At 43.8% G+C, this 27,721-nt stretch overlaps 1 protein-coding gene across 3 annotated transcripts in view; it reads left to right on the plus strand.

Moving 5' to 3' along the window:
- The first annotated feature begins 7,388 nt into the window (after window positions 1-7,388).
- coro1ca (coronin 1Ca) overlaps window positions 7,389-27,721 on the plus strand; it is a 59,474-nt gene continuing 39,141 nt past the window's right edge. Inside the window, exon 1 of one of the 3 annotated variants that reach the window (XM_088935656.1) lies at window positions 7,389-8,691. In XM_088935656.1, the coding sequence (XP_088791782.1) occupies window positions 7,389-8,691 (1,303 nt within the window). Of the gene's footprint in view, window positions 8,692-17,453; window positions 17,878-18,489; window positions 18,925-27,721 lie in introns of those variants that run through there. The other 2 variants (XM_088935657.1, XM_088935659.1) reach the window with 2 other exon arrangements.

Below are 27,721 nucleotides of genomic sequence, written 5' to 3' on the forward strand. Positions count from 1 at the left end.
CGCGAGCTGATCTAGAATTCTTTCTTAAAGCAAGTCTAAGCAGCTCCATTCTTCACTTGAACTTTTTAAGTAATTAAAATATTTGCAAAATATACAATTTTGTTCGTAAAAATATTAGTACTTCTACATGAAATTTAATTCAGTATTAATTTTAGTACATTAATAGGTGATGATTTTTACAGGGCAAGAAGTGGACATAGGCATTGGTGGTCCACCGCATCTGTGACTTGATGTAAGTGGTCCGCTGACCATATTTTATAGTGTTTATAGTTGGGCACCAGCAGGCTCAGAAGAGATGTGATACATGTATCTCCCAGTGTAAGGGTGACCCTGGTTGAGTGTGCCAGGAGGTCCCAGAGTAGGAATGGGACAGGTTTCTTCCTGGGAAAGGGAAGTGTGGCCACAGATGGGAGAGCCCAGTTGAGTGCACCAGAGGTGCTAGGGAATGAGAGGAAGGAGTTATGTTTAATAGGCAAGAAGAGAAATGGAAAATTTGGAAGTTCGTCAGGAATTAATCTATTCCATCTCTCTAGGTGGAATAGAGTTAATCTGCGTGTGAAGAGGAGCAGAAGATCTTTTGGGAACTAATACCTCTGTGATGGACTGTTTTTTGGGACTGAGCAGGCTTCTCCAAAAGGGGACTACCGGTACACCTTGGGATCCCTGAGGGGGTTCTGCAAGCCGACAGTGACAGCTCACCGAAACGCGTCCTACTGAAGTGCATGACATGCTGGGTCAGGACTGCAGTTTGTGGCTCCAGGGTTGGCATTCATCACAGTCATTCTTGGTTGCACTACACAAAGACATAAGAAACCTGGCAATGCATTGTATGACAGTGTGTGGCCAGCCTCTTAAAATAGCATCTTTGTTTCCTGTGTACCTTGGTAACAACCATTGCAATTTTACAGTTCTTGGAATATTTAATATTTGGCTGTCAGGCTGTTGGCATGACATTAACTTACGATTGTGGGTTTTAAGTTATTACTAAGATGGAAACTGTGAGACCTTTATAGCCATGGTTCCTAATAAACTGGAGGTGTAATGGCTCCTGCATGTGTAAAATACAAGGGTTTTGAGTTTTTAATACATTTTTATATGCTTACAACATTGTAACCCTGTTTACTGGGGTTATTTCTTTTAGACTATTCCAATTCTAAGAATAAGGAAATAAGTGAAAAACAAGTACAGTACATGCCCATTGAGCAGACGGTGAGCATCACTTCAATTCATTATTGCACTTCAATTTCTCCTGAAATTGGAAATAAGCATCATTCGGTAAGTTGTTTTTTTTAAATATCAACTTATATAACATAACCATCTCATTGCCCTCATTTTTAAATTGGGTGATTTGCAAAAATGGAGGTGCAGTCTTGCCAGACTACTTTATGAGCTTTTGCTTTTTACGAGCAACATTAGTTCCAGCTCGGGGGCACAGTTATGCCAGGAAAGATTCTTACTTGGGTTCCACAGCTGCCTAAAGGCAGGGAAAACGTAAAAGGTGCAAATGGGAAAGGCCTGTTTTTTAAAGGCTGTTGAATTTGGCTGCTGAACAAGACGGTTGATCAGGTTCCACTTATTTGCAAAATCCTGGGAAGTCAAGACGCTGTGGGTCGCACTACATGGCCTGCTGCAACTGTCATTCCAGAACAGTCCATATCAAGTCTTGAACTGGAGAAAGGCAGAGACCTAGGATGTTGTACGGAGCTCATTTAAAGACAAACCCTGGCGTCCTCCTGGTGTGAAGAGCAAGCGATCTCCCAAGAGCAATGAGCCAGCTTTCTCCTGACCCCCAGGCCCTGAGCGCCGGTGAGCCCTAACTCTCCCTTTGTTTTATCATCTGGAGAAGTATCCTGTTGTCGAGTTGCCACGGAGACCTGTGAAAAACACATTTCATGTTTTTCCCTCTCTCCTCCCAGTCCGGCAGGGCTTTGTTTGCCCCGGTAAAGCCTTTCACGGCAGATAGGAGGAATAGTAGTAGTTTGTTTTGCTCATATGTCTCTGGTGCCACCTGACAGAGAGAGTCAGTGTGCAGAGTGTACAAAAGTCAAGACCTCTTGCCTCAGATACTAGCTTGCCAGCTGCTTAAAAACTTCAGATTGGAACTTCTTTGCTCTAACTTTCTGTTACAAATGCTTCGAGGAGGTTTGTGCCACACTGCCCTTGCAGACCCCTCATAAAACACCACCACCGAGTTCTTGTTGTGGCTGCACAGACCATATCTTCCTTTTGCTCACAGCCGCCGTCATGAGGTGGCGTGCAGCACTTATAGACAAGGCAGGAACAGGGCCGTCATGGCTGTGTTATGGAAGGCCTATGGACAGATGAAGCAGACAGTCTACCTGGGCAGTTTAAATGAGGACAGCTGCAGCTCAAGGGAGCTCAATGCTTGAGATTGCCAATGAGACATTTCTTTCTGCACAACAAAAAGTGGGTCAGCATAATTCCAAAAAGCAGGCTGGTGCAGAGCTTCACCCAGAGAGTGACGCAACATAAATTTCAGCCTTTGGTTCCTGAAGCGTAGGAGACATGGAAAAGAGAGAAACAGGTATGACAGGCTCAGAAGTCTGTCCAGAAAAATACTTTTTCTTAGCATTTCTGGAAGAAAACATGCAATTCAGTTCTCCATGAGGGCTGCAGCAAACATTTCTCCCAGTGCTGCTGGCCGTCACTCACTTAATGACATTGAATAAGAGAGGCACTTCATCACCACGCCTGGCTGTTGGGGTTGTAAAACACCAGTCAGGCTCCAGGTCCTCCTTCCTTCTCTCTCACAGCAATCACAAGACCTGGGATTCGGAGAAGTGAGTGATGTAAACATGTAGCATTGACAGGTCAGTTCTTTGAGCTTTGTCTTTGGAAATCAAGGTTCTAGTGAGGCACTGAAGAGATAGCGTGTCTAATTTCGTCTGGATCAGATCAGATCACACATGGATGCACACATGACTAATCAGCATATGCATTTTAATGACTGAAACCAGAAAATATTGTCTTTACACTCTAATATTAGTGGCAAATATAACATTTGGGCTCATAATGCTGTATTAACTTAAAAACGATTAAATGTCCCTTGTATTTACTATGCACTGATAACCGAAGGAGCTAGCATATTAGTGGCTATTTGTGGACTTCTAATTCAGATGTAGTGAGTCAGAAAAAATAAATGTTTTCTTGGACACACTGAAGAAAAAGCATGAAGTATGATTCATGCAAATTAACATTGATCTGTTGTGTGATTTTATCGTTTGCAGTTTTAATAATCTGCAGTACAGAAGATATTTTGCATAATTGCCTTATTAACATGACATGATTTATTAGCCCTGTTCTATCAGTATTATAAAACTCCAGTATTCCATGAGTTAAACTTTATATAATATAATAGAATAGAATTTATGGGTCCATAAGACGGTGAACCCTGAATTGTTTAGATACTAAGTGCAATAGGACCATATACGTTATTGGCAATGTGAACTAGCACACTATTATGTTGAATGGTATGATGTGATAAAGGAGATATGATTGTATTGAAAAATCAATTTTCAACATCTTCTGAAGAGCTGTCAATGTAATGTTCCTGACGAATCATCAAGTATATGTTAAAATTAGTGCAAATGTGAACCTTAATTCAGTCTTTTCAGAAATATAACTATTTGAACAAATAAAGAAGTTAGGTCTCGAAAACATGAATTGGTAAACAGAGAAACTGGTGGAAAATATATCAAGTCTTTTAAGCAGATGGGGGCAGGCGGTGTCGTGTGTTTTGAAACCTAGTCTCACCAGTGTACCCCGGAAGATAGTATTAAAAAGAGTGACTGAGAAAAGAAAAGTCAAAGGGTAACTGATTGCATTAGGCAAATGAAGTCTGACATCACAGATGAGCAGAAAAGTTCAAGCAAGTGAGCGTCCCTGCCTGGCAGTCAGAAGCGGACTATTGGACAATAGGGGCTCTATAGTCCACAGACTGCAAGCTGCTTACTGCTGCATCCACACTGGTAAGTGTCTCTCTTGGCAAACTTTTAAAAATGCTGTGATCTCACTACTCACTGAAAATCTCTGTACAGGATTTGGATGCGTCTGAGGAGCTGAAAATGTACAGCTGGGGAATTCCACAGGGGAATATCTGTGCCTTCTAACTCTTGGTTTACCCTGCCAGGCTGCGTCCTCTTGCCATTTTAGGCTTTTGCAAGGACTGAAGCACAAGGGAATCAAGTGATCCGCCTTAAGCAAGGCGTTTACAGCGCTTGATGAGACACTAGAGCAGGGTGGAGAGTGGATCTCAGAGGTAGCACGACTTGGGCTATAGCTTTTAATTATTGCTTGTCAATGAGAAGACTTTCTAGCCTCAGAGCCGCCTATAATTTCTGATGGCTGCAGTTTTTTAGAAAACATTAAACTTGTTGGGGATGGCTAACTGGGACTTGGCATCCCTCACATTGGACAATTTTTGGCCCTGGCATTAAAAATGAGACATGATGCAGTCCTGGTCTCCTTTGGAATATGTCCTCTGGAATATATTATGGTTCTGGTCTTATACTGCTTTTGAATTATATTCCCAGCATGCACCTCCAAAGTCTTTAGAGAGAAGCTTGTGTTTCCTTCAAGACAGATGTACACAGAGCCAGTACTGAGCACACTCCTACCAGAGTGCTCAGTTAGCACATTACCTTAAATAAAATGATCAAAAAAAATGTTTTTTCTAGATACTGAATAGTTGCTGCCTAACAGTCTTGAGAGCTGCTAGATAATATGGTTTTTAGCATCAGTATATGTTGAAAGCCTTTTAAACATATACTGTATTAAGAATCAGAAAAGGATTATTGTTAATATCTGCAATGGTGACAAATGTAATGCCTGAACTAATTACATATGCAATGTATCTGTCTAACTGTTAGAACTCAAACAAGAAGCTGCTGAATGATGTCCTAACAAACAAGCTGCAAGCATGTGGATTTGTGGATGAATACTCCTAGAATTCGTATTAAAATACATCTGTATATACGTGGAACTCTGCAATGTGCTATCTGTATTATAATAATTTGAGCCTTATGAATATAGGAAACCAAAGACTGAATAATTGAGATGTTATGGCCTTTTGTCTAGTATTTCTATGAAAAGCACATTTTTCTTCAGAAAGGTTCTAATGATGCATCACTGGTAAATAACCTACTGTATCACATGAGGAACAGGCTGACTTAGGAAGGAGGGGCAGGAGGATTCACTGGGAACAGAGTGTCACTGTAACAATGTGTTCACTGTGTAGCTAAAAGATCTTTTCTCTGTCAGATACAATTCTAGGTTTTAGCAGAGGGAGAGGGAGAGCTCGTCTAAACCAGCCCGGGGCTGTGATTTTCAGACAGCAGCATTATGATGTGAGATGGAGAATAAACATTTTAATGACGGGCAACTGTTTTCACCAGCTAGGCTGGAAAAATAAAACTGAGATGATGTCACTTTTCAACCTCGATATGGCTGCACAGATGAGGGGCTGTGATTGGATTCTCAGTCACCCACAGCTGTCCAGATGTTGACAATGTAAAGACAGATTTGGCATGAGAAACGGGGGATTGACACAGCACAAGCTGACGTCAGTATTTGTTTTTTTCAGTTATTGTACGATCGGAAGGTCAGTTCAGGAAAGCCAATTTGTTAGGTGACAAAAATGATTGCTGGTTTAACTCAAATACAAATGGTACTCAGATGTATGTAAGGAAAATACAGAATTCATCCCTTGTGGACTACCTTGAAATAAATCCATATTGGTCTGTTCCAGATGATCTCATAGGACTCTGGACTTATCAGCGGTCCATTATGTATCTTACCCCAAACAATTATTTCCCCGCACTGCACTAATGAAAGAGCTTGTCAGGTGATTAAACATATTGTTTACAGGGGTTTTAAAGAGTTTGTAACATTTGCAGTGATCAGTAACTAAGTGAAGGACTTTGGGCCTGTCTGCTACTCCCAGCTAAAACAAAAGCCCCCTCTCATTTATACACTTTCTTATGTTCTTACATCTTCCTAAAGAACTCCTGACTGAAGTTAGTCCTTTTGAGGAATCTGTGTCTCCCAGCAAGCCTGAAAATCAATCACTCAGCAGTGGGCACAAGACCCTTTGTTGAGATATTAACAGCATGTAAAGTATGTGTCAGACTGCAGTACTTTTCAGACATACCCACTCTCTATGGATTAGACGGATAGTTTAGGTTTTGTTTAAGCTTTTTGCTTCAGACATATTCAGGAAGTGCTAATCCATTGCCAGTACATATTAATAACACAGTATGTTGTTCAAGTCTTTTTTTTTCATAAAGCCTCAATATAGTATTTATAATCATTTGCAGTGATTTGAATACTAGTTTAGCAAGCACTGCTTTTCAAAAAGAGTGGGCGAAAAATGTTTTTTTGCAAGATTGTTTTGTTTACAAAAATATTAATATGTAGTCTAAATGTTTTAATGTGTTCTAAGCTTTTTTTAGAGATAAACAACCTTATATACCCTATGAGTTAAACGAGAAATCAACTTGTCTTAATTATTTAGTTATCCTTTGTATTTTTTCTGCTTCCTTCCCACTGTTTATTGCACTAGAAAAAAATTTAAATGTTTCTGGTAGGGATACTTTTTCTTCCCTTTACATCTTACTCTCTAGCTGTTATAACCTGATGATTAGTTCATTTATGCATTCCTTCATTGAATACCATCAAACCTGGTCTCAAGTAATGCCAACACAGTTATCTAAAATCCTGCAGCATTCCAGAGAGATAGAGCTGGCGTGGGAGAAGGCGCATGCAGTTTTGTCAAACACACTGCTGGAAGGCATTCCAAACACATAAGATCATGAGAAGGTGACTGCTTTTTGTCAAGCGTAATGCTATGTCTGTTTTCCACAGACAAGAAAATGGGCCAAAAACTGGACACAGACCACACGCCTGAGGAGTGTCCTGAAGATGGTGCAGGTGGTGCTGCACCAGACGTCAGCACGGACAATGAACGGGTTGACTCAAGCTCTGGAAAACCCTCTGGAGGGAACAGTGCACTAGCAATGCAGGGAGGAAGCTCAGCCCATCAGGAAGGCAGGGCCAGTGGATCTGAAGAGCAGGGCACTTGGGCTGTGAAGAGAAACACAGCGAGCTCGGAAGACACATCAGGCACGGAGCCAGCAGCACCTGCTCTGCAGAGAGAGGGGAGCACACAGGGAGTAGCGGTCCTCCCTGCCAATGAGGGAGGAGAGAAGCCAGGCAGTTCAGTTCCAGGAACTCCCAAACAACCGGAGAGCAGCCAAAGTGAGAGCAAACGCTCTGAGAGCACGGATCGGGGAACTCATCACAACTCAGCAGAAGCCAAAGGAAGGTCGAGGACTGCTTTAGAGCACAGAGAAAACACATTAGGGGCTGAGATGGCTCAGGAAGGGACGAGTGAACAATTGTACCCACAGGAGGATCAGGATGTGAACAGCCACTGCCATTTAGACAACGAGAAAGGAGAATGTACAAGCTTAGCCGAGGAGGTATCGTCCACCTCTGATCCAATGGTAATGTACTTGAAGGATCAAACGGAGAAGGGGCCTCAGGCAGACACTCCTTTCATCCCTCAGGAAAGGGTGACGGAGGACAACAAGGAGGACTTGAAGCCTGCTGAGAATGAAATTAGGGGTGAAGCCTGCCCCCATGACAGGAAGACACAGTGGGAGACCAGCCCATGTTCATGCACGCAGGTGGAAGATCGAAAGGTGGGAAACAGTTTGACAATGGGAAGGTCAACGGCAAAAAGCTCTACACTGACCATTCAGTTGTCAGGAGAAGATCATCCGCATGGGAAATGTTCAAAAGAGGAAAAGCATCCATCGCCAGAGTTCTTAGGAGAACAATCCAGCTGGGCAGCCAAAGCAGGAGAGCTTCAGGATTCCCTCTTGGTGATCCAAGAAACCACTATGGCAGAAGCACATAATCCTACAGGTGCAGATCAATCCCTTGAAAGTGAAGGCCGGTGTACCCCGGAGATACCAAGCTGTCTCAAAAATCAAAAGGTTTCTGAAGTGTCACCCGGTTTCCAGAGACAGGGAATCAATGATGACCAGAGAGGAGACATTCAGGTTAATGACAGCACTGAATCTCCAGTGGATGCAGGGACCTCTGAAACCCTCCTAGGTATTGTGGACTCCACGCCTAAACAACATGAAGGCGTCAAGGGTGACAAGCAAAATGTGGACTCAAAAGGGTTATGCCATGATGTAGAAACCCTCTATGTCAATCTTGCATCTGGCCCAGCTAAAGGTGACACCGAACCTGGGGCATCCTGCTTCGGAGAGAAGACATCAAGCGAATGCACATTAGAAGACACCAGTTCAAGATACGTAACAGAGAATGATTCTGGTTTGAAAATGAAGCCTGATACCATGGAACCCATGAAGGTCTCAACTGAGCCCCAAAATGCAACTACTCCAGGCAACCTGCACTGCAAAGATGGGCCACACCAGCACGAAGGACTTCAGGTGCAGGATAAAAAGACCAAGGAGGAGCTGCAGTTGGGAAGCCCAGAAAAGACCGACATACAGGATGGTCACAAACAGCATGAGAGGATGAGAGACTCAGCTGGTGAGCAGGAGAAGAAGGTAAATGTGGCACTAATGAAAAAGGCCTTTGATTCTCCCAAAAAGACCAAGGAAAAGGCCTGTGAGACAAAGAGCACTCCAAAAAAAGGTAAGACAGAGCTAAGAGCTAAGATTTTTTATCCGTCCGATTAGTGTTTACAGTATGGTTCTTGGGAGAAGTACACTCTCTTGTCTCGGGAAAGAATAAACGCAAACGCAAGCCTAAAAGTTCATAGTGATCCAATGAAGATCAGCCAGGTCGAAGTTGCTGAACAAAAAAAGAGACTTTAATGAAACAATGGTGTGTGAAAAACAGACACATGCACCAAGTAAAAAGATGCTGCATATCGTGTTTCCTACTTTTGAAGAGCCATTTTTATGAGATAGTCCTTCAGGTGTAGATATGGAGGAGATAAAGAGTGCTCGATGAATACAGTGCCAGGAGGCTCACCAGAAAAATCCTAAAAAAGTATTCAAGTGAAAAAAAGCAATCATTGGTTAAAATCTGAGTTTGAAGCAGGACACTTAAAAAAGAGGAGTGGGGCTGGAACAAATGCTGAATGCTAGCAGCTATTTGTGTCTGAAAGCAAAAAAAAAAGTATTATCTTAGAGAGCTGCATTCAGCATAAACAAACTAAGGGCGGGTGATGTGACATCTGTATTGCTGTGTGTATTTTAATCCTTGTGGTACGTCCTCGGCCAGCAGGCATCTCTTTAAAAGGAAAAGTCTCTTCGGTATGTTCATCTCCCTGTGTGATGGGTTCATTCCTTTTGTGAGAAAGCAAGCACATCCACACAGTGGGAGAGAATACCACAGTGCTCCAGGCTACTTCAAAAAACACAAATCACCGATGAGAAAGCCTTTTTTTAAACGTATGTAGACATAGGACCTGTGACAGTATACAGTATTATATTGGTTCCCTGAATCTAGATTTGATGGCAGTGATATGCTTTAATTATTGTAACACTTAAAATGATCTTCTAGTAAGGCATTAACTGTGTGATAATATACTGGTTTCACCAGTGCTCTATAATACAGTGTTTTGTTATGTATCATATTTTACGTTGTGTTTATACACAAATAATGTCTTGAAAAGAATTCAGTGCTCTGCGATGGGTTGCTGCCTGTCCAGGGTGTATCCCCCCTTGAGCCTGCTGCTTGCCAGGATAGGCTTCAGCTCCCCAGTAACCCTGTACAGTGGATTAGATCAAGCTGTGAGAAAATGGATGTATGGTTGGATTTCAGTGCTTTAATAAAAAATCGAGATCGCTGTCGATGCAATAATTCTTCATGAGGTTACAATTTTATTTTAACATACGTCTGTGGAATGAATGAAAAGATGCTCTGGTCTAAGTTGAACTGTAATAACCCAAATATTAAATATTAGATTTACTTTATGTATATACTCTAAATGTCAAATAGAAATTTGATGCGAGTTCTAAAAGGTAGCAGATTGCCTGTTTGTATATTGTAAGATGAAAACAGTATCATTTTGGTAAATGAGATCAGCGTGTACTGTATAATAGCAGATGCAAATCAGCTTGAAGACAAAGAGTTCAAGTGCTAGAAACACTTTTTTACAGTGGCTTCTATCACAATACGGTATACTGTGTTCCTAAATATTTTTTACATTTACATTCTGAGGACACCTTCATCACAAGAACGCCATTGTAAGTGAATATTATCTCAGTGAAATTTAGTTTTTGATTTTCCAGTTCAATTAGAACAAGCTAAAATTTTAATTCTTGAATATGTGAGACCATTTGTCAGGCTTTTCAGGAACTTTGAAGATGTTCCTCAATATTGTGGACAGAAAGCGCTGGTTTTATTTCCTGTCACATTGCTCTTTAGTAGTGACTTCAGTGATGTGGCTTATCAGCCGCCTCTAATGAGGAGAATTTGGATATTTTCTTAGCCATTTACATTTTCAGGTTTGCATTTGTGTGCGGTTTTTAATCACTTCCAGCAATCTTAAAAAGCACCTGACTGAAACGCCATGAGTGAAACAAAGACTCTGTACAGAAATGTACCTACTGTACCTGCAGGCTGGAATGAAGGTTGTTCCTGGCCAGTCTCTATGATCATCCAACACCCATAGTGTGGTAATTATTCAAAAGAGTGTGAAGATCCAGAGGCATAAAGAGTCCAAGTCCAATAATAATAATAATAATAATAATAATAAATATTTAATAAAGCATCTTTCCAAATCCGAAGATGCTGTACAAACTGATCAAGACAAAAAAGAGAAGAAATGAGATAAACTAAATAAAATTAAACAAGAACATGCAAGACAAACTGTAAGGCACACAGGCCTTGGTAAAAAGGCAGGTTTTAGATATAGATTTGAAGAGGAATCTGAGGAAGGGCATTCCATAACAATGGTGCAGAGATTTAGTCTGGGGTTCAGTGACCTAAGGCCCAGCCTCAGCCTACAAGGAGCAGTGCTTACATGATCCCCCGGCTACTTTCAAGAAGTGCCTGGATGAGTTCCTCCGGTCTATTAGCTGCTAAAAGGGAGCGAGAGTGGCAGATGGGCCCTGTCTCATCTGTAACCTTTCTTGTGTTCCTATGTTAAAGATGTCGTTGTCACCTAGCTGTGGTTGGGAAAACGTGTTGACGGCAAGCAGGCAGTGTCCCAGTCACCTGCCTCTCTTCACACCCAGTTGTGAGGGGTGCTTGCTTGGAGATGTAGGAATCAAAGAAAGAGGAAGTCCAGAGACAGAAATGAAAGTCTCAAACTACAGAGGGAGATGCTGCTGTTGCAGATAGAGGTTCTCAGACTGCAGAAGCAAAGACTTTATTCAAGATGACCTTCCACCTGCGCAACAGCAGTTTTTTTCCCTACTATTGTAATTCATCTTTCCATGAGTTAAAAAAATGCATAAAAATACCTTCATTATTCAACATTACTACAACAATAAAATGGCACATGTCTCAAATATAATTACTATACTACTTACTGTCATAATGAATTGCGCGTATTATTTTCACGTAGTTTTCCAAAACAGTATTTTTTTTTAAATATCATGCACACGGTCTTATTCTTGCTTTATAAATCGCTTTCATTTATCAACTGAATGTAAACTGTGATTTTTAATTAAAGAGCATTTACTTTATTATATTATGTTATTCTTTGTAGAGCTGGTTGTCTGTCGTTTCTAAGATTCATAACAAGTGATTAATTGGAACGGATATACAACTTTACCTCGGAAATGAGTACGAATAACAGCATTAATAAATTATGTGAAGCTTTAAAGGAATTGGGAGACAGCCCCACCTAGTGGACGTTATTAACAACATTAGGCATTAACCAAGCTCAGAGTTCTCCTATTTTTCCAATTATATAAATAAATGAAATTATTTTCCAAAATGAAAAAACAAAACATTGGTTACAACCACCTCTCATACGTCAGAGGGCTACTGTTTCAGAGTAGAGTAACAGTAATTTATGAATGGATTAAGATATAGGTTAAATGTTTTTTTTTATTTCACTTACTGCATCTTTCAGGTATGTTCACACTTTATAAATTGCTGTACGCTAACCCCTATTTCCTGCACATTTGACGAATTGAGAATGATAATTAATATTAATGTTAAAAACATCCAGGTTTCAACTATGGTTAACAAACACGTTTCTGGTTCCCTCCCAAAACTATTGTAACAGCTAAACATGATTTAGTGTTGCGCAGTTGTGTGCCATATGCCATTAAAAGCACAAATTTAGAAAGGCGTCAGACCGCATTCTTCTTTCTCTCACCTGCATGAAACCATGCTTTCGTGATTCCTATTTCTCTGACAGAGGTTGCTTCTATTTAATTGGTTTAAAAGCCTCGTACGTGTCAGTGAAAACACGTCGATGGCCCACTCTGTTAAGACACGTTTCGCTCTCGAAACGAGTAATACGTATTTTCATTTAAAAAAAACGCCAGTAGATACAGCTCGTCACACTGCAGCTTGGTCTGATGTGAGTTGCAATGGATTCAGAAACCTGCAGCTTGTAGTGAAATCGCCGAGCAACCCCGTGTGAGCACTTCAGAACTTTTTAGTCCGCTTCACTGCAGTTTAACCGCAAGAACCCATTTGCTAGCAAGGCCGTGGTTCTTAGATGCTGAAAATATGTTGTTTCGTGAAACACAATCTGAAAGAGGAGGTGCAACAATTTTACAGTGAGCAAAAAAAAAATAAAATGTGACACAAGCAGATGAGATATTTGGCACTGCTAGCACCATATGGAGGCAGCGAGTGTTCAAGTCTTGCTCTCGCATATTATCAGTCTCTTTGAAGTCCTGGGTTCTTCACAAACCAGGAGCCTCCAATCCTATAAAATACTGGTGCGTCTCTTAAAAGCAATAGGAGCACGGAAAGCTGTTAAATACCCATAGTTCTTCAGTCGAGCTGGTTTCTCTCTCCTGCAAATCAGGCTACAGTATCCCGGTGATCAGGGAGAGCAGCGTTTTGTGTTTGCACTCAAAAAGACTTCATATGGGTACCCTGCTTTTTGTAAGTGTGCAAACGACCTGATGCTTAATTCAATAAATTGTCGCAGAGATGGAGTGCTTCAGAGTGCTCCGACAGGACAGAGGAAGACGCATTTTGGCAGCACATCAGGTTGGCGCGGTGCATAAAGTCATTAAGCACATGGAGTGACCCCCAGGAAAATAAATCTTCATTTTATTAAATTCTCCCTGCCTGGAGGTGCTGTATGACCAAGCGCTATATATAAATGCCCCTGACCCATTTTGTCAATTAATTAGCTTAGTCATAGTCTGCTGACATCATCTTTGGGAGAAATCTTTAGACACAAGTCCTGACTAAAGCGGTTTGCTGCCCCCCAGATGTGTTTCTTACCTAATGTATCCTTTTACAGCGTCGCCGGAGCTGGCACACATGAGTCTCACTACATGACAGAGACGACCAGCACTGAACGCTGAGTCTGAAACAGCTCTGACACGATTTTATTCGGCTTTATAAAAACAGATTTTTTTTTATATTATAGTGACTCCTATAAAATTGTGCCCTGGATTTCAAACATAATACATAAAACTGGCTGTAGAATAAATTCACAACTGACTGTGCCGATACACAACAAACAACGCTGTTCCCTGCTGACGCACCATGTTATTCTAGCCCTGCTGTGCGCTTTTCTTCATTGTGATGCGTTACTCAGAGCGATCTTCACAGGTACCACATTGAAGACAACTGGTACGTTTCTGAGGCTTCTAAATAAATGGACCGAAAGACGGGAGGTGCATGAGTCCGGTCTTCTGTTGGGGTGAAACCTTTTCGAATGCGTTGCGTTTGGGCAGATTTCAACACCGCCTTTGCGCTTTCGTGAGCCACCTCCATTATGTCACCAGCTGACAACGCACTGAGCACTTTCCCAATCGCTCTGCAATAGGAATTGTTGTTCGTATTTAACAATTGGTTTAGTTTGCCCCTTTGCTATTTAACACTTCGAGCAAGCATTGGTGATACCATATACACATGTTCGCGTTTCATTTTCGCGTCACGAATCTCGCTACATAACCTTCTGTCCTCTGGGGAAAAGGCAGTAGTAAAAGACGCTCACTAATTAAACCATCTGGGCAATCCTTTTGTCTTTCCCTTAGTTACACTGGCAGGCTGCAAAAGTAATGGTTCAGACTTTCAAGGTCAAATCCACCCCCCCCCCCACCCCACACACACACACATTCAATATTTTGAATAACCCTTTATTCCAGTTAGGTAATCACTTTTGATCATACTCACCATACTAATGTATGATTTCTTTGTAGGGAAAGGTTATCATCAAAGGTGTAAGATTTTTTTTTTAAAATATACACAAATCTGCTCAATGCGATATTTTGGTTTATGCGCCTATGTCTTTGATTTGAAAATGCAACATTTGTTTTAAAAGGTGGAACAGAGGCAAATGCATTCAAGTGGACTCCACCATGTCCATGAGATCTGGAGATTTGCCTTCAGAGTAAGGTCTTGGTCTGCCCTGCTTTTTCGATTCATCACAAAAAAGACAAAATTGCAGAACCAGTTAAGTCATTGGAACTGGTAAGCTAGTCCTTTATATGAAAATTAAAATATATAATCAACATCAAGTTTAAAGACCGTGCGGGTTCTTTTCTCAGTGGGGATGAAGCCAGTTTAGTGCAGCACATCAGATCTGCAGCTTTGTGGAGTGGTGTGGGGTGAACCACTTGGAACTGAATGTGACGAAGACAAAGGAACTGGTGGTAGATTTCAGGAGGAAAAAGGTCAAACCTACTCCTGTCTACATCCATGGGAGTGGCATGGAGATGGTGGACTCGTACAAGTACCTGGGAGTGCACATCGACGATAGACTGGAATGGTCTAAGAACATCGAGGCCATCTATAAGAAGGGACAGAGCCGACTCTACTTCTTGAGGAGGCTCAGGTCCTTCAATGTGTGTAGTAAGATGCTACACATGTTCTATCAGTCGGTGGTAGCGAGTGCCATTTTCTACGCAGTGGTGTGCTGGGGCTCTGGGATTAGAGCAGTAGATTCCAAAAGGCTGAACAAGCTCATCAGGAGAGCAAGCTCTGTCATTGGGTTTGACCTGGACTCCTTGGAGGTAGTGGCTGAGAGGAGAATGAGGTCCAAACTAGAGTCCATCATGGACAACTTCTCCCATCCCCTCTTTGACAGGCTGGCAGGAATGAAGAGCACGTTCAGCAATAGACTGATTCATCCACGGTGCGACAGGGAGCGCTACAGGAGGTCATTCTTGCCGTCTGCCATAAGACTGTACAACGCATCCACCTTGCGTCTTGGCAGAGGCAACATCGACAGTGACCTGTTTCTGGACTAAACGCATCTACACATCTACTGCTACATCTGTTCTCTTTCTTTTTCTTTTTCTTTTTCCCGTTTACAACCACTTTTTGTGCAATATATGCCAGGGACCTGTGCAATACATTTATATTTATATCTATAGTTACATCTATATTTATATTCATATGTGTGATATGAGTGTGATACGATTTTCTGTGTACTGTTCTGTTCTAGTTTGTTCTTGTGCGTCCGGACTGTGAGTAACTCTTGTATTGTATTGTATGTATTGTACTATTATTATATAATTCGTTACACTGTGGCTGTGTTGTGTGTGTTAAGCTGCTGTTGCACTGCAATTTCCCTCACGGGATCAATAAAGTATCTATCTATCTATCTGACTGTTCTTGAGTGAGCGCTCACATATGCAATCTGTGTAAAACTTCACAGAGCAGATGGTGTGCCCAAGCACAGCTGCAGCCAGCATCTCCATTAGAAGCCATTGGTCAGTCTCTCAAGTTATATCAGAGGCACCTAATTATCTGGAATTAAGCCACAAGTCAAAACTGCTTTCCTTACTGGCTGTCTGTTCAGTTTTCACCTCATTTTGTAAATAAAAAAAAATCTGACATCTGCAGACTCTGGCAGGCAATCTGAAATCCTTAATATGGGTGAGACGGTGGTGCTGAGGTTATCGCTGCTGCCTCACAGTTCAAGGGTCCCGGGATCAGTTCCAGCTCTCCGCTCCTTCTGTGTGGAGTTTGCATGTTCTCATCATGTCCAGGTGGATTTTTCCCTGAGTGTTTTCCTTACAGTACTTACCTCCTCCAAAAGACATGCCAGCTAGGTTAACTGGTGTCTCTACGTTATCTCTGTGTGCCTGTTGTGTGGGTGTGCCTAGGGATGGATCAGTGTCCTGTTCACCGTAAGGTCCTACTTTCCACCCTCTTCTTTTTGGAGAATGGACAGATCAGAGATAAATGAACAGTTTCCACCACCAGCCTCTGTGCAAAACATTCCAACCTTGTTTCCTGCATAAATGAGCCCTCAACTCATCAGGTTGATTGGTCTCTCAAATCTGTCACCTCTCACAGAGTTTAAACAGAAAGTGTGCTCTCTTGAATTTTATTTTAGAAAACAGAACTTATTCAAAGTACAGTCACGGGCAAGAGGCCGTCTGCATCTCGCAGTCCCCGTTATCTCAAAATGGAAATGGCAGATATTGATGTTTTTTTATTATATCTTTTGGCGGTAATACACCAGGAGGACCGGTAGCAGTAGTCAGTTATTCAATGTTATTAACAGCTGTGGACACCAAGTGATACCTTTTCAGTTCTTGCCGCCTCCCAGAACTAAACTGAAGACTCACAGTTCTGTGCATTGCATACCCTTGTGAAAGAGTGAATATGCTGTGTGTATAGGTTGGGCTGTACTTCAGTATTGAGTGATGTGGACCTCTCCAATACTCTAAAGACCTTTGAGATCCTAGAAGAAAAAAAGGTGTTATGTAAATGGAAGAAAATTATTATTATGCAGCTTGGTCTGCCGTTTGTACACGAAGTGTTACAGTGGTTGGTCAATTAGCCAGCCAGTGCTATACCATACGTACTGCACCCACAACCCTGCACAGCTGCTGTACATACAGATTTTTCTGCCTCACAAAGGACGGGGACGTGCTTTATCTTAAAGGTCTCACTTTACATAACTGACGCATTTTCCCTTTCTGACATTTGCTCCAGCTACAGGCGTCAGGAACTGTGACAGAATCCCCAGCGAAGCCCAGTAATCTTTCTCAGAACTGAAGCTTTAGACGATTGGCTGCCAATTTCACAGATGCCGCGGCACAATGAGGTTTTCAGTGCAGCAGCATATCTGATTTACGAACGAGACAAGATTTCCTGGGACACAGCTCTCTTTCTCTCTCCTTTTTCTTTCTCTCCAAGGACGACCCCCCCCCCTCCTCCTCCTCCTCCTCCCAAAGGAACAAGCCCCTCTTTCCCACTTCGGATCACAAACTCCAAAAACCCGAGACCCCCGCCGCGCACCCCGCACGCACGCAGCCGGGAAACCCCTTGCGGTATCTCGGTTTTTTTTTTTGGAGGGGGGTGGGGGGGGGGGTCAGGGGCAGTTTTTTTCTGCGCTCCACTTATACTTCTCTCCACGCAGCCTTTTCCCCCGGGCACCGTCTACCTTCCTCCCTCCCTCCCTCCAGGACTTGTTTTCGGAGGCGGTATCCGAGCCGCCCACCGAGCTGCCGGCGATTGGCCCGGCGGGCTGCCGCTCACGGAGCCCCCCAGCCTGTCCGCAGAGGCTGGAGCGGCGGCGGGGGCGGGGAAGGAGCAGGGCGTAGCTTCCGGTGCCAGGGAATCCGGAGAGGAGAGAGGAGAGCGCCAGGCGACTGCGGCGGGGAGGAAACGCGACCGGGGGAAGAAAGAGAGTTGCATGCTTTTTTTTTTTAAAGTTATTAAATTAGCAGCCAGGGGTTTAAATTTCTGCCTAGAACCTAGAAGGTAAGCGTGCGCTTTCTTACCTTTTGTGACGCCCTCTTGGCTGGCGTTGACGGTGGTGGCGGGTGCGTTGTGAAATGGCAAGGAAGAAGGATGCAGTCGTGAGCTGCCTTTTTTCGTTGTTGGGGGGGGGGGACGGGGGACGAACAAGCTTCGCTGAAGCTCTGAAAAGGGCAAACTAGCCTGTTTGGGGGGGAAAAAAAAGGAACGTGGTTTGTGGCCGTGCTTAGTTGCATGCGAAACTGCGGCTCTTTTCGTTTCGTTGTCTGTTGTTAGTGTCGAAATCCCCCCCCCCGAGCCCGTTTAATACGGATAAAACAGTTTAAAATGGGGGAAACGGGGGTAATGGGGAGCAAGTCTGGGGAGTGAGAGGACCAGGTCGTGTTTTTAGGTTAATTCTGGCAAAGGTTCCGCTGCTCAGAGCAGGCGAGGTGCATGTGTGCAGTGCTGCTTTAGTTATTTGCTGTGGGGATTGCTCTTTGCATTGTCGCCGTGCATTTGGGAAGTGAATGGAAATTCACGGGGGGGCAGCGTGTGTTTGGAAATGGGTGTCTCCACGCGTTTCGAAATGCCGTTTTTGCGACATGCAATAATAGTGGCTTTCGCCCGTGTCTCACGGAAAAATCAAAGCAGCAGCAGCAGCAGCAGCTCTGCGCTCTGAACGAACAGGGGAGAAAGGGAAAAGATGATTTCGTAGCCTCCTCAAAATGAAAGAAGCGGTCACCCTTTCAAAAAAAAAACAACAGAGAGGCCAACCACCCCATTTCTCCCCGTTTTCGTTAACAAGCCCGTTTGTGTTTGGGTGAAATGGAACCGGGGCCGCTGTAATCGACCGATTTCGTTGGTGGGGAAATTAGACTTCCTAACTGGTCGTTTCCCAGTCGTGAGGTTTATTGCTGTGGTCCTTGCTGGGAGGGTGAATCGAGCCGTTTTCGTCTGCGGGGAAGCACATGACGAAATGTTGAAAGAGGTGTGCCCGGTGACAGCAAAAAGTCCGCTTATGTAATGCAGCCTAGAGTTTGAACGCCTTGCCGTCCGGCTTGATAAACGGTAAGATTTTCCAACCCGCTGTAAAAATCATGCGTGTGAAAACGGAGACGTTCAGCGTATTGCTGTTACAGTGTAACGGCGCTATGCTGAATGGCGTGTCCACATGAATGCCATAAACGTTATCGGAGAAATATGGTGATAAAATCGATTCGGCCAAATGAAGACCATTAATGGGTTTTACACGGATCGTAAAGTGTAATAGATCTGCTTGATGTGTGTGCTGGTCGCCTCCGACAGAGCCGCATCGCCGTGGCCAGGCGCAGTGGACCGGAACACAGGCGGGTTTTTTTTTTTTGCGTGACTGCGGCGGCGGCGGCACTGCTGGTCTCTGGCTCAGTTAAGATGGAGATGGGGTCCTGTAGAGGAGGGGGGTAAAACAGGTGTATTTCATTTTTTTTCTTTTCTTTTCCCGATGCATTTTTCCCATCGCCGATGCTTCTGACTTGGGGGGGGGGGAGGTCTTCGGCACGAAATGTAAAAGCTTCTCCCGGGAGCAGTTGTCGCTGACCCTAAGCCACCCTTTCACTGTTGCCACTCGGATGCCTGCCTTGACTGATTTATCACTGGTGATGCGGTTTAGGAGGAAAAAGAGGTGCTTTCTAAATGGTCAGGCACCTGACGCCCCTTTCTCCCCTCCCTGTGCGAGGGACATGGCGGCTGCCGGAATTTGGAAGGTGGTATGTGCCATTTTCCGTAATGATGGTCGTGGGAGTAAGCTGACATACTGAGAAAGAAAGGAAGGAAGCGAGCACTACCGGCCTGAATATAGTACCAGGCCTCTTTGCTTGTGCGTTTTTCCAGGCAGCGGGTGCTTTACTATCAAAAATAAAAAAGTGTGCCATGTTGCGACTTCTGAAATATTAATGTCTTTTGCCTTAACCACTGCAGATCTACAGATTAGCTCTTACTGTCTAAAGCTTTCCAGTCAACGCTAGGTCACTGTGGCATCCTCTGTATTCTGTTTTTAATTGTTGATTTTAGTGTTGGGTGTCGGATTGCAAGCACTGCAGACTTCCAGTTTCTTGGGAAAACAGGCCTGCGAAAAACCTGATTGCTCGCTCGCTCGCTCGCTCTTGTGAGGCCAGTTTTCCACTGAGTGTTGTTCTTGGTCGCTGGGAGAGCTGAGATGGGGGTTTCTGGGCCACAGTAAATGCCGTGCGGAAATATCTGAAATATGGCTTTAAAAGACTGTGTGGAATGGAGAGTGGGATGTAAGGTGGTTTCCGTGGCTACACGGAGCATCTGGGGCAGCGCTTCCTGGCTTGTGTGCGCGGGGTTTAATTAGAACCACGTTTCACAGAGCGGGCCAGGGTGTGATTTCCACAGCTTCAAGTTGGCGCGAGGGGTTCTGAAGCGCTCCCGCAGTGGCGAGATCCAAGCGGAAGCCTGAGGGAAGCTGGAGGAAAAACGCCAACGGTTTCGGTTGAGGCCTGTGGCCGGCCCTTCCTTCTTTTGGTTGGGGAGAAGCCCCCCCATGCCTTTCTGACGTTTTTTCTCGTTTCCAAGTGCTCGCCCTGCTCCTGGACGCTTCGGCCTGTTGGCGAAGGAGGGCGCCGCGGCGGGCACACTTGTGGAAACCGAGCCGGGGAGGGGTGCAGGCGGCCTCGCGGGGCAGGCAAGCCTGGGAGTGTGCAGGACCTGGCTTCTCGGGGGCCATCGACAGGGCTGCCGTTTGAGCAGGCCGGGGAACTGCGTGGCCTCGGGTCGAAGAGGGTATCTGCAGTTTTTGCCCGTCTCTGCCCGAACTTGGCGGGAGTCTTCCGCACACTCGGTGCTTTGTTTTCTTTCAGTGGCTCTTCAGTGCCGGTGTTCAGTTCCCCATGGTGGCACGTAGTGGGATACGGCTGTGGTTCTGGGTGGCACGGTGGCTCTGTGGTTGGCATTCCTGCTTCGCAGCGCTGGGTCCCTGTGTTCAGTTCTGTGGAGTTTTTCTGTGTTCATACAGAACATTCTGTGTTCCGTTTGTTTTGTGTTCACAGTCTAAAAACAGGTGTAGGTTAATTGGCTTTTGGGGAAAGCTGGCCCTGGTGTGAGCGTGTGTTCTCTGCGACTGGCTAGTGCCCTTTCCAGGGTGTACCAGGGTTGCTGGCCGGGGTGGGCTCACCTGTGTGACTCAGAATTGGGAGAAGCAGTCAGAAAACGGGTGGATGGCTAAGGTTAATTTCTTTCAGGCTGTGAGTTGCGGAAAATAAATTCACCTTTTATATGCTGTGTTTTAGAGCGAAAGCAGTTTCCTCCTAAACCTCCCATCATTTTTTTCTCCTTGTGGTGTAATTATCTTGTCTTCAGTGGCCAGTGCTGTCAGAATAAGTGAGATTCAATTTTTTTCCATTTAGGCTTGTTCAGTGGACAAACATAAGCACAGGGTTATATTTGGCATTTTTAAATGTGCATAGTGTAATCTTTCATCTATAAACAGTGGGTGACATGTCTTCATTAATGTATCACAATGTAGATTAATTTGTGCTTGTAAAATCTTTCGTTTCATTTTTTTTGTTTCGTTTCTGCGTTGTTGCTGTATCCCTTAGGTCATGGAATAGCTAGGGCTTGCTTTCCCACATCTCCACTGATGGCAATATTAGCAAGTTAAAACAGCCAGAGCTTCAAAGAGACCTCCACTGTCAGGGCTTTGACAGAAACCTGACTGACTGCATTTCATCATATCAGCAAGGCGTCGGCAAAGTACTCCGAGTTTCTGTCTGCTGCCGTCAGAGAACGATAGGAAGTGTCTTCCGCTCTGTCTGTCCAGGGTGCCATGGGGCAGTGCTTGTGCGGTGTGTGAAATGTGCGTCTTTGGTGAAATCCCATCAACTGGAGGATACCCAGGAGGCCTCTAGCCCTGTTGGAGAGCCACAGGACAATCCACACTCTGAATTACTCAGAGGGACTTGTGGGGCGTTCCTTTTTCTGCACAGCATGCTTGATTTTGATCTTTGTCTGCAAGCCTTTTATGTCTCTCTTGCATATCTATTGCCTTGCTGACGTTTCTAAGACTCGTGCACACCGTATCCTGTATATGATTCACAATGTCTCAGTGTTTTATGTGGACGTGTATGTAAAATTACTTGGGAGGCATTAAGACCTCAGTCAGGATATCAGTTGTTAAAAGGGTTTAAATTGGTTTGGGCATAGTCTTTATCAAGGAAATTCTAAAAATGTTGCTAACTCAACTGGGTCCACTGGAAATCATCTTAATGAACCACTTGTATCCTTGTAGTTTTTCAGTGTTGACTGGTGTAGAATACTGAATGTGCAGATGACTGAAAATGTTCTGTATGTGTAAGGTTGTTGGAAAGCTACCTGGACGCATACAAATTCACAGTGAAATGGGCAGTCGGGAAAATTGGGGGAAAATTAATAGGAAGTGAAGTAGAACGTCTCTCTCAAATCATTGTTCCTGAGTGCTGTCCAACTCAATCATGGGACTTGCGCCTTTTTTTTTCCCCAGCTGACAGGCAATCTTCAAACCTGAGTGACCTCCAAAGGCAAATCGCTTGTGCAGGGCAATTTCATGTGCTTGCCGCCAATAAAGAGCAGATGTTGCTAATTTGGAAAACACACAAGGATCCATGGAAAAGAAAGCAGAGAGAAGAAAATAGTCAGCACGTTCCTCTTGCAGCTCAGCTGCTTTAAGAAAAAACATTGTTTTTGTAGCGAAGCCTACAGTATTGGATGTATGTCGCAGGTTTTTAGGAATGACCCTGAGCCAGAGAGTTAAAGAAGTAAAATGGTGGGTATAGTGTTTTGTTAAATGCAGAAAGTGACGTAGATTATCCACTTCAAAGCTGATCTAAGGACTGTTTCAAGTAAAAGGACCTTTACAACTAGGGTAGAAGTTGCCTGGGTGAAATTTGTGTGTTCTCTGTAGAGTCCCAACATCTAGTGCAAAGTAAAGCGCACTTTACACCAGATTGGAAAAGCAGTGCAGCATTTTAAGTTTAAGTTTCTTCCATTGCCAGTATAACTGTGGAAGAAGGCTAAAGAGATAACATGACAGTGACACACATCCAGGCATCCATCTTCTAGCAGCTTCCTCTAGTTCAGGGTCACGAAGCCAGAGTCTTTCCCAGCCAGCAGCTGGCTGCTGACACCCCTGGCTGGGACACCAGTCCTTCACAGAAACTACCAGTATGTGTTTGGTCTGTGGGAGGAAACGTGAACATGGAGAGAACGTCCAAACTCCACACTTACAGCGCTGTGGGGCCCCTGCTTAAACTGAAGCACTGTGCACTTGAAATGTCTGTTGTAAATTTCGGAAGAAGTAGCATGGAGTGCAGTGTTCAGGTGTACAGGAAAGAGTTATGGGCACATCTGTTTAGCTTGCTTCCAGGGATGACCTGATTGATTTACAGAGGACATTGAAACCATCTACCTTTGCGGGTGTATCTAGTTTGTAAGTGAAATTTTTTCAGTTGATTTATCAAGCTTAAATAAGCTAACAATTACAAAGCACTCACTCTTGTTGTGGGGTGAGTCTATAGGCTTTTAATATGGTAATCTATTACTGTGCAAAGGTTTTACACCACACTGCTGAAAGCACACCGAAGATTAGCCTAAGATTAGGAACACAAGGAGGACATTCTGTGATGTCACGTCAAAAGTGTACTGAGATCCACAGTATGCACTGTGGAGAACTGCCTTGAATTGAGGTCAGTGCAGTGTGGTTGATATTAAATTGTCCTCCTTTGTCAGGGTTTAAAGTTGACAGTCAGGCCGCCGCCGGTACAGGAAGGGAGTGGTTATCTATGTGGACTTGCCTATAGATGGTAACACCATGCAATGTTGCAGATGGGTTAGAATGGAGCAATAAAAGCAGCTTCTGTCTAACTTATTCGGCTTGTACCTAAATATAGCAGTAGGAAAACTGTGCGCCCCACCCCCCTCTTAACTGGAACGGTGAGAAGAGAGATGGATGTTGAATTTTGAAATGACCTAACTCAAGCCAAAAGAATGTTGTTCTCTGAAGATGCTGTGATTTGTGCAATCCGCTGTACAAAGACGACTTATGACTGTGTGCGAAAACGCACGCGCCCCGAACCTTGCGTTGCTGTGCCTGTGAGAACCTGTTCCACGTCACGCCTCAGTTCCTCTAACCTAGCCTGGCGGTAGTTAGTTGTCAGCCTCTTTTTAAAGGAAGCAACAGAATTCCTGAATATTTTTTATGCTCGTCACACGTGTATTATTCATAATCGAAGTTAAGGTGGCACGGTAGCTCCATGGTACTCTTTCTTTGTGCTTCTGCCTGACCCTCTTTGAACTGTGGTCATATAGAATAAAAGAGCCCCAGGTATTAACTTGAGACATGCTTGAGAATGATAGAAAAACAAGGTAGTAACTTCGTAGAAAATAATATACATCCTGAACTGTATGTGTATTGCTCTCTTTCATCCACGTTTTAAGGGGGAACTGCAACATTGTTTATTTGTGGGTTAGAAAGAATCCACATTGAGTGCATTTCAAACAACTATGAAAGTGAGATGCACAGTAATGTGTAAAACCACCAAACAGATGAAATTTCCAGGGATGCACAGCACCATATTCTGCGGTTCAGAGTGTGACACCAAAAGTTCTGGTGACGTGAAGCTGCCCTATTGCATTGTAAAGAAGCAGGCTTGTGAATACATCTCTTTTAATCCAACAGAAATATTGCTCTCGATTTTGAGCCAGTTTTGCCAAAAATACTGCTTATTGACTCTGCATGCAGATCACGTTTGAGCGTTTCTGTGGTGAAGTGTCTGCTGCATGACCCGTCTTTATTCCCTCGTACATCACATTACATTAGTCATTACAGTGAATAGTGGGCAGGAAGAGCAGCTTCACGGCACAATTTGTGGGAACTCTCGCCCGTGGGGAGACCAGTGTTCGTGACATGCCGTACTTTCTACAAAATTCACAATTTTGTGCTTAATTCTAAATTTGTGAAATTTTTCTCTACTGTGAAAGACTTTAATAACCAGTTGGAGGAATAACTGGGCCTCCCCTTCAGTTTAGTCAAAGAGAGGAGGGGGGCTGCGGGCAGCATCTTTATGGCAAAGCAATGCTTTGGTCCCACCTGAGCGGAAAGCAGGAATGGCTTGGGAAACGGGTCTTCCGGGATGGAGTGTCTGGAGTTTCCTGGATCCGCCAGTCTCTCCGCAGAGCTGTGCGCGGCCCCTGCGAGGAGGAAGGACGCTGGGGGGGGTGTGCACCCCCCCCAGCTCAAGCTGTCAGGGTTCGTTTTCCGAAACGAGCTTCATCTTCCTCTTCCAGGAAATGGCTTTGGTTAGTTTTTTTTGCTTTGACAGCAGTTTCACTTATTTAATCGTTAACACTTGACAAGTCGCATTTGCAGCCTCTAATTTAGAGGTTTTCCAAGTGGAGTGTGGTGATAGAATATCAAGAGTGGCATAAAGGTGCCGACCAACCTCCCGCCTTCAGCCTCCTGTCCCTCAGCCCAGGGTACCAAGTGTTGTCTTAGCCAATAATTATGTCGAAAAGAAGTAGCATTTGGCTTGAATATTTAGTGTGCATCAGCTGCCTCTAAACTGAAGTTTAAACTGTGTTGTATTATTTATGTTTTATTCCATGTTTCAGATGAGACTGTAAGTCACAAAATAGGAAACTGAAGTTCCTTTTTTAGGACTGATATTCTTCTTCTGAGATGAAATGCTAGATGGCATCAGTACTGTTAAGGTTCTACGTGATCCATTGTGGCCAAAAGCAGCAAAAAAACAAACAGTTGTATTTATTAAAACAATCAGGTAGAGTATGTCCTATATTTTCTTGCATGTGGATGTTTATTAGGGCGAGTGTAGTTTTTAAAAAAAGAGCTTAATCAGTCTTGATTGCGTTTCTGATGGACGTGCGTCATGCACCAGCAAGCCTGTATGCGACTTCTGGCTTCTTTTGTCCTTGAATTGATGGATGACCGTCTGCACAGCAGTCATAATTCTTTCCTCCTGTGCAGAAGAACAAGCTGGCTCACCTGGATAGTGTATTTCATTAGCCGCCTACTAATTTGTTTGGCTGATGCTTTTATCCAAAGCAACTCACATTTGTAACCATTTATACTGCTGAGTGTTTTACTGGGGACCAATTTGGCTTGAAGTATCTTGTTCAAGGGTACAACAGTGTCTTACCTGAGATTTGAGCCTCCCAGTTATTCAATGATTTTACTCCCAGAGAATAAAACAACATGAAATTTGTCTCGGCTGTAGCTTTGGGATGGTAGATCATACCCACACACATATAAAAGGAAAATCAAAATGCTTCTTTCCCCTGCAAAATGCTGTCTTTCCTGTCAGCTTCATGAGATTCCTTGGACTTGAGCTAAAAAGAGCTAGAATTCATTATCCTGTAATTTAGGTTATAAGGCTGGAGCAGTGGGTAGCACTGCTGCTTCATAGCTCTCGTGTCCTGTGTTCAGTTCTGGACTGAAGCAACTTCTGTACTAACGTGGGTTTTCTCTGGAGGGGCTTCACTTTCCTACCACTGTACAAAGACGTACTGACTGGATGAATTGGCATCTCTTAATTCTTTGTGCGTCTACTTTACATTGAATTGTCATCCCATTCATAGTGTAGTCCTGCCTTGTAGGCCCTGTGCCTACAGGATAGGAAAGGCTTTGTAGTATTAGATGGATCATTTATTGAAATAATGTCTTGAGACGCTGGGCGTACAGAACAGGGACACACTCGGAAGGAAGTGTTCTAAAGCCATTTTATGGGAGCAGGATGCTGTTCTACTGATGTAATGCAAGTCTCCGCTGAGCAGCGGAGCTCCTGAATTGTGTTGCTGTAACCTGGCTGTCTAGGAAATTGAGGAAGGAAAGGCAAAGAACTTACACTCTTAAGTGCTTTTCTAGAATCAACACATTTTGAATTTTCATAGTACTTTCAAGTAGATGTTGAAGGCAATGCATTTTGTGATTTGACATGGCATGCTTTTAGCTGAGGGTAGCTAGTTCATCTTCAAACGTTGCAGTCCAGTAGACTTGTTAATTTGAATTGGTAACTCATTAATGTGTAAAAAAAGCAGGTAATTATTTTTTAAAAAATTGGAAAACTGCTCAACAAAGTTCCATTCTGATAAAAGTGGGCAGTGCTCCGGCCTTTGATTGCTGTTCTTGGCTGGACACAGTGGTTGAATTGCCGAGTTGTAAAGACCAGCCTGCCAGCAGCGAAACACCAGGTTCCGCCCCCCTCCCCACCTCCACATCCTCTCTGGATGTTTCCAGAGATGCCAGTTGCTAAACCTCCTGAGTTACTGTCCCTTGAGCTGTTGACAATATTCAGTGTAAAACTAGTCGCAAGCTGAGTTTTTCTCAACTCTGTATCACCCATAGGAAATGGGATGTGTGGATCTCCTTTCACCGTCGTTTGGAGTCTGAAAAACCCACAGGTTATGCTTTTTTCTCCTCTTCCGAGATCTTTAAAGTGCGTTTCCATGCTGAGACGCTCCGTGTATGGAAACATGGCTGGGCCATGACGCTTATGTGGAATGCAGTCTTCTGTCACATGGTCTCCCACATGGTGTCTGAGATCCCTCTAGCAGTAACGCTGGCTTCAGTCTTCTGCATGGCAGGCCGCACTGCACTGTGTGGAAGATGGTTAATGCTCCCGGTGGTGCCTTCTAAAAGCTTCACCGCCCTTAGTGAGACCAAAATTGATGGTTGCATTTTATTTCATGGTTCATCCGTCATCAGTATGGGTCATGGCATTGTATGTAGCCTAACTCGAATGTCACATGTTAAAAATAAAAATAAAATCAGGTAACTGTGCTGGGCTGGTGGTTGGTAAGTGGAATGAAGTTAAAAGAA

This window comes from Atractosteus spatula, chromosome 17 (genome assembly GCF_055471065.1).
Source record: "Atractosteus spatula isolate fAtrSpa1 chromosome 17, fAtrSpa1.hap1, whole genome shotgun sequence".
In the NCBI taxonomy this organism is placed as follows: domain Eukaryota; kingdom Metazoa; phylum Chordata; class Actinopteri; order Semionotiformes; family Lepisosteidae; genus Atractosteus; species Atractosteus spatula.